This window comes from Cyphomyrmex costatus, unplaced genomic scaffold (genome assembly GCF_001594065.2).
Source record: "Cyphomyrmex costatus isolate MS0001 unplaced genomic scaffold, Ccosl1.0 scaffold159, whole genome shotgun sequence".
In the NCBI taxonomy this organism is placed as follows: Eukaryota; Metazoa; Arthropoda; class Insecta; order Hymenoptera; family Formicidae; genus Cyphomyrmex; species Cyphomyrmex costatus.
Window position 1 is genome coordinate 862028 of NW_017275598.1, and position 18104 is coordinate 880131.

General features: G+C 34.6%; 1 protein-coding gene across 1 annotated transcript in view; it reads right to left on the minus strand.

The window, feature by feature from the left end:
- LOC108771490 (tyrosine-protein phosphatase non-receptor type 13) overlaps window positions 1-18104 on the minus strand; it is a 40398-nt gene that overhangs the window by 8246 nt on the left and 14048 nt on the right. Inside the window, exon 4 of the mRNA XM_018536808.1 lies at window positions 1479-1672. Coding sequence (XP_018392310.1) covers window positions 1479-1672 — 194 coding nt within the window. The remainder of the gene's footprint in view (window positions 1-1478; window positions 1673-18104) is intronic.

Sequence of the window (18104 nt, forward strand, 5' to 3'; positions counted from 1 at the left end):
AATTCTTTGAGAATTCCAGGTTTTCCTAGATAATAAACAACCAACTTTTATTTGACATTGCTTAGGTATAATATTATTTTATATTTATATGATATATTTTGATATTATTTTGACTACTAAAAACACACAAGGATATAAAATTACCAAATAGACAAATTATCAAATAATAATAATAATATACTTCAGCATTTTGTTTTTGTAATAACGGGATTATATTGGAAGTTTTATATTGTTAATATTTCTTTCTAAATAAAATTCTTGAAATTTTTTCAGAAATGGTTTTTATATCTTTCTTTCGCGATCTTTCATCGTGAATGTTCTCTGCTTTATGGCACGCATACAGAAATTACATTCGCAAAAATATAAAAATTCTTAAACATTTATATTCGGAAAGAAGTAAATCATATTTCCTGTATATTTCTTCGTTTGATATATATATGGTAGTATAAAAATTTCCTTTCATTTTTTACCAAATTTACATTTAACGAGCAGTGAATGCATAATTTTTTACTTCACAACGACTGCGGTGGAACGCGCAATTTCATAATTTTCCGATTGGTATTCTGTAGCAAAACGAACCAATCGAGTTAAGATAAAGTCAACGTTTTAACGTCTTCCGCAGCTAAGTCTGCGGGCTTCGCAGAGAATGTGCGAGACCACAAGAACGTGCGAGTTTACGACGCGTGCATACGCATTTGCGTACTGGTAGGAGGAGACAGTATTGCTTTTGCCCTCGTGGGACAAGCTGCCAAGTACATGCGAGATAACGTCTATCCTCTCGCTGGGGCTCGCGGGCGTAGCTGTATTAATTCAATGCAAATCTTCGCGAGAACCGCGAGAAGAGAGCAAGGCTGAGGCCGCCAGTCGAGAATCGTTACTACTGAGTATTCAGTGCATGTAAGAACATGTGTGTGTGTGTGTGTGTGTGTGTGTGTGTGTGTGTGTGTGTGTATGCGGGCTTTACTGCGTTTATCTAATATCAGCATTTGTTTAGGACGCTACTTCCGCCTTGAAAACAGACATTACTATCTCCGTTATCAACAAAATAAATAATAATTTTTGTAAAATTTAATTTATAGTAACAAGTCTATATTTAAATCAAAGAAAACATTTATAGTTAGATATATTTATGTATATTATTCATCATAGTTTTTATACCGTTTCTAATTTTCTTTACTATCTTGCATTTGCATACAAATAAAACAATATTAAAAAAATATTAGAAACTAATTACATATTTCTTAACTTTTTACATTAAACTTTTATTTATTATTTTAATGTTATATCAATTGATACATAAAATATCTCTAATTTTTCCGAGTAAATTTCGATTCGAAACTTGTGAAAAGATATTTGTAAAATGTTATACGTAACTGTAAATTTTCGTTTATTAATTCGATTTATTTATATGCAGTTGGATTCGCTTATTCATTTCTGTCTGTCATTGATTTTCAAAGTAATTATAATTTATTACTCACGTAATTGGTGAGACCAGTCAGCGGCCTCCCGTTGGCAGCCAGTAGTATATCGCCGGTTTGAAGTTTGTTGGAAAGGGCGGCAGGTTGTTGAGGAAAGAGCCTTTTCACCCTGATGGGCCCCGCGGTGCCGCCACCGGAAACGCTCAAGCCAAGACCGCGACTGCTTTTCTGTAGCGTCACTTGGAATGTACTCTCTGAAAATTATTTAAACAATTTTTAATACCTTTTAGATAGAGTGTCATGTCTCGCTGAAAATATTTCGTTAATTTATTTCACATGGCTCATTCAATTCATGATTTGAAAAATTCGGCAAATTATCACTTAAATACAAATTCTATACAAAAAAGCTGAAAATTTATAACTTCATTTCTAGCTGCCATAAATCATAATAAATTTATTTTTTTTTAATTAACAGACATTTCTTATAAAAAATATTACGAAAGATAAAATTAATGCGACTAGATTACAATATGACGTAACAATATCGATTATAATTATAACTAAGCGTAGTTAAAGTGAATGGTCTAATTTCTGATTTTTTGAAATTGGCGTACAAAGTGTCGGATAATTTATCGTTTCCGTCTGAGTGACGTGTGGTCTAATATCTAGTAGCAGAGCTACAATAGGAACAATTACTTTGTGGTGATTCCGTGCAACACTGCGTGTGCACTGCGTGCATATTTCAACCGCTGCAGCAGCTTCGCGGGATACGCCTTGTCAGTCATAATTTTCGTGGCACTCACTCGGAGGACATGTTTCTGAAATGTATGTAAACAGGCGCGCGCTATACGCACACATTTCTCCGATGTACTTGCAGGCGTTATATATTGTCGAAATTCACTGACAGTTGCAGCGATCGCACGAGCGATTGTTTGATTTCAGGAAACTTTGATTTTATGTAACTATGCCACGTGTTGTTTACATTGCGCTACCGCTTAAAGCTGAAGTGCTTGCGTTACAAAGCAGAGCGTTGTGCCATTTAATGCCAATTAAAATGCCACGACATCACTGCAAACCTAATGTAGAATTCAATTCATTAGAAGTTCGAAGCGACATAATACTAAAACAAATTTGCGATTGAGAGGGATCATGTTTTATTCAAAAGAGTTCTCGTTTTGCAGATCATGGAAGATAAATCTACATATGCTTATTTCTTATTACACGAAATTAATGACTGCGTTTAGCAAAAAAAAAAAGAAGCTTTTGTTGTAGAATTGTTTATTATGATTTTTACCCTTAATTCTTCACTGGATTTAAATAAACCAATCAGATTAAAGAATCTTACAACAATTGCAAAGTCGCTTTTTCTGGAGAAAAAGCCATGTATGACATTCCACATATGGTTCAGATAAATTATTGATTTATGTTATACCTATACATACGTTATTATATAATTATATATATCTTCACTTTTTACATATCAGATTTATATTGCATTATAATGAAGATATCTTATTAACATAGAATAAAATACAATATATATGTATATAAATATGTATATAAAATTGTAGTTAATGCAAAGTTTGATAAAATCGGTTTCGTTTTTATGGCACTATAAGAGATTTGTTTATGTATAATAATTCAGATCTTTTTTATATGGAAATTAATGAAAACCGACTTTGGGATAACCCACCGGATATTGACAATTCAGTCAACATATTGTGCGTATTGTTCACTTTGTTCACTTTACTCACTATTCAAATCGGAGCCTCTCCTGTGCTCGCCACCTTGCAAAGAGGTAATTTACGGTCACTGCGTTATTGTCTGGAATCACACAGTGTCACACTCTTTCCGAAAGGAAGAGAGAGAGGGGAGGAGGGGGGAGAGAGAGAGAGAGAGAGAGAATGGCCATTGTTGGAATCGCTTCGAAATTGCAGGATTTACGTTCAATAGATTCCTCGATCATTTGCTAAACGCCTCGCAAATTGGACGGACGATTCGACGAATCCGGTAGTGACAATTTTCTTGTGTCACTCTATGCCACGTGTGTACATTGTTCCATCGTGCATTACGACTACCACAATTAAGATAGCAGTGCTGACAAAGGGGTTGCACTTTGGAAACTATCTGCCAAAGAGCGATAATTTCTGTGCTTCTATGTATTCTAAGAGTCATTACGGTTTAACTTTGGTAAGCAAACCAGTGATAAATTCTTTTACGCAATTGTCTATTAAAAGTGTACATTTGGAAATAAATTAATAAGCTCACATATATTTCGATCTCTTACACTATTAAACATTTTTATATATACAATATCTTTACATTTTTAATATATATACATATTATATATGAAATGTGTAAATTTCATTAAAATTAGAAAGTGAATTTAATAATCTTTCATTACAAATATTATTAACTGTATTATTCAAATTATATAATTAATTTAACTTTCAATTATTAATCAAGCTGTTATCAAGTAATCCCAATAGCATTAATTAATCATAACTACTGAAATGTCATCTCTCTGTTCATACATAGTGTTGTGCAACCCTCTCGTATTCTCTCAAGAAGCAACTAAAGATATCAACTAGCTGTTAATTAATCAAAGCTGTCACTAAGACTCGAAGCCAAATAAACCGGCGTAAAGTATGTTCCGACGTCTCGAGTTGCACCGCCAATCATGACAGTTTACTCCCGATGCAACTTGGAACAAATGCAGTACTCGGCGCATCCGTATTTTACGTCACGTGAGGCGTACCGCACTGCAAGTACGCGAACTACCTCCCGTCTTCTGTCTTCCTCAGGTCTACTGAAATAAATGCAGCACGATGAGAAGGAGACGTGCATATCACCTCGCGTGGATCAGACGCATCCCTCGAGCTGCGACTAACTCAATTCCCAGTCCACGTGCATACTCTGTGTCGCCCTACATCCGCAGACAGTAAAAACGATCCGATTAAGGAAACGATCAGTTATATGCGAGAGTGGGCGGCCGTTTAATTAAGTCTACGTCGGCATTTAGATTAGAGGAGAGAAGGGAGTGGGTGGGTCAGCTGATTGTAACGGGCAGACTCGTGAAAGAGGAGGATGCCCTCCGGGGTGTACGTACAAACGACACGACCCAACACGTATGTAACGTCCGTTATGGAATCCATTACGAGATAACAGAATGCTGCCCACAGTCCGCGATGAAGATACCGATATTTACGGGTTTAACAAACTCACTACTGAGGTATATTCGCCGTTGGCGTGAGGATTATCATCCGGTGGAGTTGGAGGCTTCTCTTTTAAAGCCCCAATCCTCCATTCAATAATGGAATTGCTTTTAGCATAGGATGGATGAGTCTCCAAATTGTGCCTAACGATAAATTATTTTTATTCAAGGAGAACGGTAGCAATTCCAAGAAAAAAAAATAGAAAAAAAGAGAGTGTTCCCTTTTATCTTAAGTGATTCAATTTCAAGTGGTCCATCATTATGCATATTGCAATTTATGCTGCGCGAAAGACGCAATATAAATTGCTATCTAATGATAGGAACTTAATGATATTGCCGATCTAAGAAAGAATGAAAGATAAATTTCTCGGGACTCCCTTATTTGATTGCGAGAATTCACGCAGACAAACTTTTAATGTTTGTATCGAGATGTAATTACAATAGTGAGAAGCGACAGTCAATGTTGGTCGTAAAATGGGACCTTCAAAGAGCGCGGTAGAGCGTGCACAACAGGATGAAATATACAGAAGTACGATTGTTTCAATATCTCGGTGGTACCGGTCTTTAATGCCGGCTTCATTAGGTACAGATTGCCTGTGACACATTTTTCCTCTTTCATCCGCCGTCCTCTTCGCCACCCCTGTCATTCTCGGTTTTTCTCGTCATCGACATTCTAGTCCGAGGTTGCAACTTTTCATTGGCGAAAAATGCACCGTCTAATGGCGAGCACGGTCATTTCGGAGCAAGAACTCTAATGTCGTTAGTGCGACGAATAAATACGCACTTAACGAGCGACGTATGTGACGATGTAAACTGGCTCGTTATACCAATTTTAATATCCCCAGCGGCTGTTGCGAAGCGTTCCTTCGCTGATGGCAATTTCTCGTAATTTTGCAATTTGGTAATTCAATAATTACGCGTCGTTAGACGCTTCTGCTAGGAGAGACTAGATTTTTTTGCAGCTAATTTATCCGCAGGGTAAATGTTTTCGCTAGAGCGCTTAAGTTTTCACGCAAAACGCAATGAAATTTTTAGCACGAAAGTTTCGCTAGACAAGACAATGTAATATTCCATTTTTAATCAGATTTATACGACGGAAACGATATTATTCGAGTTTTAATAAGATTTATACAATAAACTGTGGATGCAGTGCATAGGGCGGTATAAACTTCAAGTTACAAAGATAAATTAAGTAATCTTACGAGGAAACGGAAGATAGCCGGTAAAGGGAGCGGCGGAATGCAATTCTAGTTCCAGAATTTCTGACAAGCCGATATTTCAACTATTCGGAAGGGTATAGTATCTGCAGGCCATTACTTTTCTACTGCCGGCCGTAGTTGTAAGATACCCTCAATAAAGACAAGACCATTATCTCCAAAACTCTTACATTCAATTTACCGGTTACTGTTATCATCGATTACATGCTGCGAATTATCCCTAATAGCTTCGCATAGACTTTTTTACATCTTATTTTGCGAATCTTTCAATTTGTTAGATGCTGAAAAATAGGAGCCATTGTTTCTTGGATAGAAGTCATCGTTTCTAAAAAGAAAGTACCAGTACTTTGTGCATGCACAATAAATATATTCGTAGATTGTTGCTTATAAAGATTAAAACTTGCCTTCTTTTGATTTGCTTCTAAATCTTTCTTAAAATAAGAATTTAATTAACGTACATATGTGTGGAACACTAATATGCGTGTTGAAAGATTGTACGACTTGCCAAGAATTTTAATGATTACGTACAAAACCTTGTCGGAAAACAGTCGGATTTAAGAGAGAGAGAGCTAGAAATATCTCTGTAAAATTTACGATTCATAAAAGGACGACGAGCGACCAAGCGGTTTGCGTGCATTTAGCTTCCCCGTGGCCGGACGAGAGCGAATTTTCGAGTATCATTTATGAATCAGGATGAATCATAGCCGGCCCATTTTTATTTGAGTTATAATGTGGCTATCTTTCTGTTAGGTTTCTCGTGTTGTAATATTAGAAATTAACTTGAATTATGATACGCGTTAAGCGCGTAATCTTTCTGAATGTTCTAATAATAAAGTGTCTCGTTGCGATGTCGAATGGCACTGAGGATATATGATATATTTATAAGTAGTTAAATAAAACAGTGATAATCATATCTTCGTATTGCTATGATGACTTCTCAGAAGAAGCTATTCGATTATTAATGCCGAGATACGATGTGGTTTTAATGAGATTAGATCTCATACGGTTGCTACACATGTATCGCGACGTATGTACATACGTGCCGATCGCGTGACGCTGGATTGAATCACTTACATGGTCGAACCATTCAGATAATTAATAGCAAAAAAATGTTAGTAGCCGTTCCATAGTAATTGCAAAAATAAAATGTTGCAAACGATAAATTTATCAGATAAAGTTTCTTATACTTTCGGCGAATAACTCGGGAATATTTCCGATGACTCATATTAACTGTAGAATCGTCATGATAGTTAAGTTCAATTGCCATGCCTATCTCTCGATCGATCTCGGGCGATTTCACTTTTTTGCTATCCCACCGCACAGCGATAATTATCAAGGATCACTTTGTTCCGAATTGAGGCAAAACGAGTACAATAAAATGAGGTCTAGGCCGTAAGAGGTGGATTACATTTCCGTCATGGAACCGGGACAATTTTCTCAGCAGTAATTAAGCTTCATTGGATAATCGAGGAATTAATTAATCTTATTCCGTAGTTCGAATGATTCGATCGTAAAAATTTGTTTTCTCTCTTCAAATATCCCGATCGATTAATAGCTTTTAGATTTACGTGACGGCAAAGTACAATTTTACTGAAGCAGAAGTTATCATTGTTTACTGCTTCCGATGGTCATTTTTTAATCGGTTTTAATTTTTTAGAAGATATATCAAAGTCAGATTTCAAGAAAAGTAAACTTATCTTAAAACTATCTTGTAGTAAACATCAAAAATAATTAGTCAATAAAGTTTTGTGAAGAATATCGGGGTGTGAGTCTTTGCAAAAACAGTGACTGAAATTGGAAATTAGTACTTCTGTATAAAAATAAATGTTATATATTTATTAAGGTAAATATATATATTAAATAATCAACATAATTTTATAGTTTAAAAGAATTTTTTTGTTTTACATTAATTATTTTTTAAAGCACATCTCATATTAAAATATAAAAACATATTTCATATTAAAATAATTTTTTTATAAATTTTTTATAAATTCTAAATCGTCACTAAACTTTTTGTTGCCTTCAAATACAATTCAAATAAATCCGTAATTTTTTCTGTTAAAAAATATATGTAATATAAGCTTGTTACAAAAATGTTATAGTTATATTGAATATAACTATTTTAAAACAGTCTAAAAATATCTATGTACAGTAAAAACGATTTTACTGAAACATTAAAAAATTTAGCTAGATACATATATGAAAATAATTTTGTTAAACCAACAAAATAATTATGTAGGACGTTCAAACTAGAATGTTAGCGTTCTACATAATCATTTTAATAATTCAACGACATTATTTTTACATCTGTAGCTAGCTAAATTTTTAGATACTTTATCGTTTTTTCAGTATGTACAGTTTTTAGTTGATAAAGCAAACTGAAGTAAAATTTTTACGTGAAAGTCACGAGCTCAACATTAATGCTTCGGTATGCACACATTTTTTTCTGTTAATAAAAAAACTATTCCAAAAAGAGCTATATTTCATCGTCGTTCCTTTTTTAATGCATGTCAGTGGCACGTGCATCTGCGACCAAAGCGTTATTCGAGTTTACGGTCGCATAGGAGGATAGACGAAATTTATCGAGAAATATTTCGTTTCTAACGAGACGGAGGGAAGAAGCGAGTCTTCAGTTCATGTCATACGTGGCCGCGAGATATCGCGTCTATCATTTATTACATGTGATCCTCTTATGCTCGTGCATCGTCGTTAAGACATTTTTTAGACGTTTTGTCATCTATCAAGTCAGCGATCGTAAATATTGAACGAATCTCAGAATATGTGTGGCATAGTAAAATCTGGTAAGAGTTATCTCCAGGAAGAATAATCTCGAAAAATGCATGAAAGCATAATGCAACGGATGCGATCGAAAGAAAAATGTTCGATCCTCGGCAAACCGACCGTGTCCTTCCTAAAATTTTTCTAAGATCCACATTCATTTGTTATCACATGAGCGATATATCTCCATGAGTGTTAATTATTATAAAATAAACCACTGTTGGAATAAATGATAGATTTTTTTACAATTCTGAAACATTGATTTTGGTAAATTGTGTTTAAAAAAATATTCTTTCTTAATATTAAATATCGAAGTAATTAAATGATTTATTAACCTAAAAACACCTATACATTTTTTTACAATATGTTCATTTTTATGAAAATTATAAACAATTGAAATGTTCCTGTAGTATGGTACCCACTTATTCCACTTGCTTATATAATTTTCATAAAAGTGAACATATTATAAAAAAATTTGTTTATAATGAAAACATCAGACATTAAGGAACATTATTACAGCACCAAATAAATATATGTATCTTTATTAATAAATAGTTACAAGAAATGGAAAAGACACTGGGAAAGTATTAAAAAAAGAAAGCTGAGTATATTGTCATATTGTAAAGATATTTAAAAAAGTTAAAATAAAACATTCAAGATTTACTAAAAAATAGTTTCTCTTATTTATTAGCATTTCTATTTAATATCTTGTTTATTAATCTTGGCATATAGCAATTGTATTGTAATATTCTAAATTTTCAAACGTTCATATCACCGGTGAAATGTTCTCTGAATAATTTACGTTAGCATTCATTGTCGTGAATTGGTGTCATTGCATGATCAATCACATTGCATTAACGTTACAAGTAATGCGTGATGTTACGTACGTTATCATAATATTAATCTCGACATTAAATAATTACGTTATCATATTGTATAAATTAAGAAGTCCATCTTTTCTAGCGTGTAAATTCGCGGAAAATCAAGGAAAATTACCGTTTCCGAGATGAAAGTGAGATATCATTTCTTCTCGCTATTTCGCTAAGAGAACTGTTAAGCAGCCCGTTGTTCGTCGATTCATAGTTCTTTGCGCCTCGTGTTTCCGTTGCTGTTCTCTCAGGAACGTTTTCCTTATAATGTAATAAAGAACAAAAATCGTCTGCACATCGGCCGGATATCGCCGTAATTTCGTTCGATCGATATGTCGCCGAGAGGGACAGGAGAACGTTATTAAAGCTCCGAGGGCTTTCCCGTATAAGCGGTGCGAATTGTACAGAAGAAGATATATGACATGGATTAAATTCGAATAAACACGATATTATCGTGCTATGAATTGGACATATAAAAACGATTCTTGTTTTATGTATTCGATTAAAACGCACTCGTACAAAAACATTATAAAAGCAAAAATTCAATACTTGTGTAATAATAGTTTTATTATCAGTGTTACACTGATAATAGAAATACGACTGCCTGGAACAAATGGTATGCATACATAAATTATACAACTTATACTATTTGTAATTATTGCTGCTCGTTGACATGCTTTAATATATTCGGGTTTTAATTTATTGTTACGAATAAATATTGCATAAAGTGAATTATTTTCTCTCTACCTAATTATAAATTGGAGCTTGCTTAAAAAGAAATCACGATTGTGCTCTTTGTATAACAAATATAAAAATGGCAACGAAGAGAATAAAGGAGCGATATCGGTGAAATATAACGGCGATGGGGATGAGACATTAAATCGTGATAATGTGATCGCCATCAGATCAACTATAAATTATCTAAGAGGGTTGAGAACATGCGGTTAAATCTGGAAGCCTGTCCAACGATCGGAAATCCGGTTGAGTGTTCCATTGACCTGTTCTCGGTAGTGCTACGCTGTTAACACACGTTTCCCGTTATCGCGCCTCGTGATTAATGACGCGCTTTATTAAACTTCATCGTAAGATGGAGACGAGAAAGAGTTAAAAGTCCATGGTTCCATTGACAGCAACGAACTTTTGTACGCTTGCAGCCCTTAAATTATAATAATGGAAGAGAGTTATGGAGATGAATTGATAATAGAGAAAAGAGCGGATTTAGTTGGATAATACTTGACATGCAGCCTCGAGAATTTATGATATTTCTGCAAAGTCAATTAATTGTATAAAAATCTCACCTCTCGAAAGAATCAGAGTTTTTAAATAATTGCCGAACCTTTCTCATACGAAAAATCGACATTACAAATTTATCGTTGTTACATAAATCTATCATACTTTGTCGAAAATTTTGTCATATTGATTAATCGTCATTTGTCAGAACTTTATGGATAAGAGAATATCCGGTGACCTTCAACGTCTTTTGAAAAAGAAGACTCTGGCTCTGACTTCACTCTGGCTCTTTTCCGGCTATGTGAAGTTAGCCCGCCTACTATTGCAAATCTAAAAATGACCATTACCATTCGTTTGGTGGTCGTTTGGTGGTGTTTGGTAGTCCATTCCGGACGTTTGGTAGTCAAAGATATAATGAGAAATGTCAAAAAAAGAAGAACGCGCGTGAAGTTAGCCCCCCCATTTCTAAAACTCGGCTTTGCAGACTGCAAATGCAATAATGACCGTAAGCATTCGTTTGGTGGTCGCTTACTGACGTTTGGTAGTCCATTCCCGACGATTGGTAGTCGAAATTATAATCGGAAATATCAAAAAAATGATATACGCGCGTGAAGTTAGCCCCCCCATTTTTAAAACTCGGCTTTGAAGAACGCAAATGCAATAACGGCTGTAAGCATTCGCTTGGTGGTCGCTTACTGACGTTTGATAGTCCATTCCCGATGATTGGTAATCGAAATTATAGCCGGAAATGTCAAAAGAAGGATATATGCGTGTAAAGTTAGCTCCCCCCCATTTTTAAAACTCGGCTTTGCAGACTGCAAATGCAATAATGGCTGTAAGCATTCGTTTGGTGGTCGCTTACTGGCGTTTGGTAGTCCATTCCTGATAATTGGTAGTCGAAATTATAGCCGGAAATATCAAAAAAAGGATATATGCGTGTGAAGTTAGCCCCCCCATTTCTAAAACTCGGCTTTGCAGAATGCAAATGCAATAATGGCTGTAAGCATTCGTTTGGTGGTCGCTTACTGACGTTTGGTAGTCCATTCCGGACGTTTGGTAGTCAAAGATATAATGAGAAATGTCAAAAAAAGGAAAAACGCGAACCACAAAAGATAGAACCACATGCACTAATCCACACCTCCAAAAAAATAACAATGTCCAAAAAATCACAAAATTCTTTTAATAAATTTTATTTTGGAATACAGCTAGCCTATATATTATATGTAATCGAAAAAGCCGAGTTTTAGAAATAATCAGGTAAAATACATGAGCATATGCCGTTTATTGATACACTTATTGTTAGTTATAGTTCTGACTACCAATACTCGAGAATGGACTACCAAACATCAGTAAGCGACCACCAAACGAATGCTTACAGCCATTATTGCATTTGCAGTCTGCAAAGTCGAGTTTTAAAAATAGGGGGGCTAACTTCACGCGCGTATATCATTTTTTTGATATTTCCGATTATAATTTCGACTACCAATCGTCGGGAATGGACTACCAAACGTCAGTAAGCGACCACCAAACGAATGCTTACGGTCATTATTGCATTTGCAGTCTGCAAAGCCGAGTTTTAGAAATGGGGGGGCTAACTTCACGCGCGTTCTTCTTTTTTTGACATTTCTCATTATATCTTTGACTACCAAACGTCCGGAATGGACTACCAAACACCACCAAACGACCACCAAACGAATGGTCATGGTCATTTTTAGATTTGCAATAGTGGGGGGGCCAACTTCACATAGCCCTCTTTTCCAGCGGTTTTCAATTAGCTTTTATTTCGAGGAGCAACGCTTCGTTCAGCCGAAGCGTACTGATAATGCAGAGGAAATCGGGAAATAACCAAGCAAAGGATTAAAAAGGAAAACCAACTGAATGTTCGCTGTAAACGCGAGCGGTTGATGGTGCGGCGTCGCTCTTCCTGGCCAAGCTGGCTGTATATTAACCAGCGTAGTAGCAGATCACAAATCGGAATGCATTCGGCGAAGCGTATTTATCGCGCCATGTTTCCAACGTTCATTACCGATTCCTCGGACGGGGAAATCCACAGCACGCGATCGCGCGGAATAATGATCAACGACAATTTCCAGGGACGAGGTGTTCCGCGTGCACAAGCGGCGCCGCACACACTAGCCGACTCAACATTAATGCGAGACGAGAGGGCATTAAACTGCGATAACGCGATCGCCATCAGTCCGGCAATGAATTACTCGACGAGCGGGAGGGTAACAGGAAGGCGGTCGTACCTGGAAACCCGGATGTCCGCAGCTATTTCGTCGGCATGCTACTCAGGGTCGAGCTGTGTGTCGATGGCTCTTGTGGAAAAGGAACCGAAATCTCCTGTTTCTCATTTTGCATAAATTAGACGGAACATGCAAGTATGATTTGTGCGCAACTTTTTGAAGATTCTAAAGATACATTTTAATTTTGATTAAAAAAGTGCAAGCTCAGGCAATGAAAAGCGGAAAGTATTATATCTGATTGAAAAGATTGCTAAGTTGGTGCGATCAAATTTTAGATTAGAGAGAATTTGATTTATCGCACACAATCTTTCTTCCAATTTTTATAACGATTTATATCCTTTTTATGTGACAGCTTAATACAGTCTACGTTATTCTCTTCATATATTTATGTTTCATAGTTTATTTTTAAATAATCTACCATTTACATTTATAGTAAGTTTATGTTCAAGTACACATAATTGTATGCAATAATACCAATTACACTTTCGTATTCAAATAGATGATTCTACCAATGACTGCTTGCTGATTTCTCCATTTAATTTGCACACATCGCTCTTAACCTTTTAATAATTAATCCAATTTATAAAATACATAGAATTACTAATACCGACTGCATTAGTGCGTCTCTCGCGTTGTTTGCTTTATCTTGGTGGCCGGTCCTGGTGCTGCCCTAGTATAACAACCTGTCGGGAATTACCCGGTTCAGTGTGGTTGACTCGGCGCATGCCAACCCCGTTGAGTCGAAGAACCGAAATTTCTCTACCGTGTAGCGCATCCGGCGAGGGTCGTCGTATTAGCTAGGCAATCGGTCGGCGAAATTATTCATGCTGCGGCATGTTACGGGCTGGCCACGTAATACACCACGTACCATATATGTATATCACGGCACTCCACGCGACGTACCTCCGAGTTGGCGGCGGATTTCCTGACGAATTGCGATCCCCGCCTGCACGCAGGAACAGCAAGGGTCGTCGATCGGAAATTACCTTCGTGCCGAGGATGGAGCTGGGCCTGAACGAGATTGAGAATAAAGTCTCGATGTTTTTCTATTGTTCATCCGATGGATCATGACAAAGGATGATCGATATAAAACGCGGGAGAAGCTCTCAACCTCTTCGTCTAAACTTTTTTTACCCTAGTGAGTGTACTATCTTCTTCGTAAAATATAGAAAATCTTATAGAGATTACAACATGATAATTGCTATTTTAATCGTTTTTACTTTTTTGTAACCATATTGAAAAATAATTAGCTTTTTATATGGCAAATACTTATCATGTTTGTGGATTACTCTGTAATATGCGGTAATTTACACATAAAGTTGTTTTTAAGGATTTAACGCGCGGTTGGAAATAAAAAAAAATGACTTTTTTGCCGTAAATCTTTCTGTCTGTGGATAAATCCGTCTGTAGATAAACGAAGGCGAGAGAAGATCGCGAGACGAGCACCGTTTAGCCATTCTTCGGAAAGCGAGTTGTTTTTCTTCCTACTCGCTCATTAGCATTCAACGCGTTACGGATTTTCTTTGTTTTTACCGGGGGAATTATTAGACCAATTAGGGACCTACAATGTGCGGAAGTTGCAAGAACGAACCGTAAAGTTCTACCTTCCCTTTTGAGTGTATTGCGATCGAACAGACCGAAAGTTTCCATTGCGGCCTTTTGCGCGAAAGTGTTCTCCTAGGATTTCAATTTCCAGGATCATTACCTTCGAAAAGCGAACAGGAATTACAGCTTTTGCATATAGAAGCTGCGGATAAAATCCCGCAGAGATTCTATGGCAATATTTTATACGCACCATTTCTTTACAATTCTCTAATGACACACACAATTATGGATTTATTATGCAAAAAGTTATAATTGAAAGAAATTTTATATGTGTGTATAATATGACTAATCTATTATTTTTAGATTTCATTTTATAAGGGTTAATATTCCTATCTCTCACACAAAGCGGTTTATGTTTCATATTTACAAATATATAATATAACAAAATATAATAAAAATAAAATAATATAGAATTAAATATTAAAAGAAAAAGTTTCAAAGTTTATATTAAAAAATTATTATTAATATCTTAATTAACATAAAATTGTTGTAAATTAATATAAAATTATTATAAATATTTTTATACAATTTGTTGATATGTGTGCTTTACTATGACGAGGATGAGTTATAACACATATTGCATGCCTGTACAATCCCGTTTCCACTCTACTTTCCCTTTCATTTTCTACCTCATTGCTCACATCTCAGAGTAAGGAGTATCGATTGCAAATTAACGATCGCACGTATCTCCCTCGAAAATAAACCATTGTAATATTTTAGTAAATCTGAGCGAATTGTAAAATAAACACAGTACGGAAAAAATAGAATCAGTATGGACCAATCTCTCATTTAGACTTTGAAACTTTTCAATACTGGCCGAATAGTCCGTGATTGTAAAATACTATTTGAATCTTTTCGTATATAGTCAATGGTGTAACACTTTTAGAAAGAAATATATGTACGCAGAATTTACTTTTGTGTAATGAAATTGTTCGCACCAAATAAAAAAGTGTGTTAATCACACATAAATTTACAATTATTTAATATAAATAATTCAAGAAAAGAATCAAATTTTTCAATTTTTTAACACTAATAGATGCTTCTTACGAGAAGAAAAAATAAGTTTTTTTTAAAATTTTATTTCTTTTCAATTTTTAGAAACTCCGCTTTGAATGTCTTTTATGTAACAAATTTATGGTATAATTAACAAACGGAAATAATAGATTTGCAAAATTAAATTATGTTTAAGTACAAAAGAGAGCACTTACTTTGCACATACCATAATGTGTTATTAAGATAGAATAAAAAATGCCTATATTCACTTTATATATTAATAGCGCAAAAAAACTATTTTTAAATTGTTATCTTGAAAACAAGAAATCGCATTAAAATGAAATAAAATGCATTTTAAAACTAGTAATAAAAGTTGATACTTTTATATAACATTAACTAAATTTATATAAAAAATTTTCTGCCAATGTAACGTTACAAAAATCTTCAAAATATATATATTATATATATTATATGTATATATATTATATCATCGTTTTGTATCTCTTTGTCTCCATTTTTTTCAAAATATGTAGATGCTAAATCCTTTTATCTTCTTTATCATGACTAAAAATATATAAGAGTATTATTCAGGTGTTCCATTTAGGTTCAAAATAGAGAAACCTTGTTTCTCAATTTAATAAATAAGATAAGTACATATGTATAAACCATAAAAAGAGTATATAAATTACTTCCTTGTAACTATAATAGAAATGAGGAAGATAAAAAAAAAGTAGAGTAAAACCAAGTTATAGGGGGGTATGATATATATTATAACTTATTCTCGTCATAATGTATACGTATTAACGTGTTGTTTAAAAATAATTATTAAATAAATAAGTCTTGTTTTAGATATTGTTTTTTAATATCCATTTTTATTTATATTATATGTATAGTATACGTACATTAAATTTGTTATTTTATTTTTATTATATTTTATACATGTGTTCTCAAAGAAACATGGAAAGATAGCTTTAAGAGGTAAAAATATTGTTCGTATAATGACTATCTACCTATTTACAATCATCGATGTTTCTTTAATTATACATTACACTCAGAAAAATGTTTTATCACAACAAAAATTTTGTTGCCACAATAAAATTCGTTTGTCAGCACAACACAATAAGGTCAACAAAAATATTTTGTATCATGGAAAAAACAAAAATAACAAATTTGTTTTGATAATAATAATTTTTATTGAAAGAAAACAAAATAATTTATTAAATATATTAACAAAATAATTTTGTTGATAAAATCAAAACATTTTTTTTGAGAGTGTAACATACCTTTAATAATACAAAACACTTTTTAAAACATATATATAATTACTGTGTTATATATAAAAATATATACAACCACACAGATATATTGTAAGTATAGTACACAAATAATAATTTAATATCCGAAAATAATTTTAGACCGATGAATTGAGATAGTTCCTGGTTATATTTTCTTTCGACGGACGATCACGGTCGCGTACATTGTTCCGAATTAAGAAAGACATCCAGCGTACCGAAAATACCGTCCAGCATCCCACGGCCTTCGCATTAGGGTCAGTTGGTCATCAGTGCAACATTGTGTCAGGAGTACCAAAATTAACTCACTGGGATACCGGCGGCATCAACCTTGTAATCCGCGTTGAGAATCCGAATTCTGCGCCGAAACCGTGAAACAATATATAGTTAATCACTTCCTCCCTCTACCCTTCGACAACATCCCAGCAGCCCGCGGTCGTACAAATGGGTCAATAGGTGAGACGCATGGAACGTACGTCGAAGTGACCCAGATCGGTAGAATAAGGCGAGAGTGGTCGTGCAATGGCCGCACGATCGATAGCGCACAATCTTGACTTAGAAAACCTACAATGTCAGCGAAGAAAGGCGGTACCAAACTAGGCGAGCGAGATCGTTTGCGGATTGAATGGCATTCGCAATAAACAATCAGTCTCTCTTTTTCGCGAGACGCGCAGATTTGAAGTGATCGTGGCGCGGTTGAAAACTACTTGCTCGATGATACTCGACTTCGATATATTTCAAGGTGGAAATTGTAATTTTCGATTACCAGTTTCTCCTGTATATGAGATATCTAGTAGTTTTGAGATTAATTTTATTGACAAGTCAGAGAGCAATCCAGAGTCGATCCTATTCCCTTTTAACTCTTGGATTACGAAGGGAATGGAATCTAGTAGTTGAGAAATTAGATACGTATTCAGACGGCTCGTAACCTTCGTTGTTATCGTCGAGCCACGTCAAAATTTACTACCAATTTTCTCGACGATGGCTCTGTATCTATATATATATATATATATATATGACAGGCTTCATTCATTTCAATTACATCCATTCGATCAAAGTCAAAGTTTACTCATCAATCAACAATAACACTCAAAGGGGAGTCCACTTATGAAAGAAGTGTTTAATTTTAAGATACTAAGATATTTTATTCTCTTGTCTAAGTTTTTTAATCTCTTAAAGATGTTTTAGTTTTCAATAAACAAAACACTATGATTTTGGATTTAAAACATTAAACATTTAAAA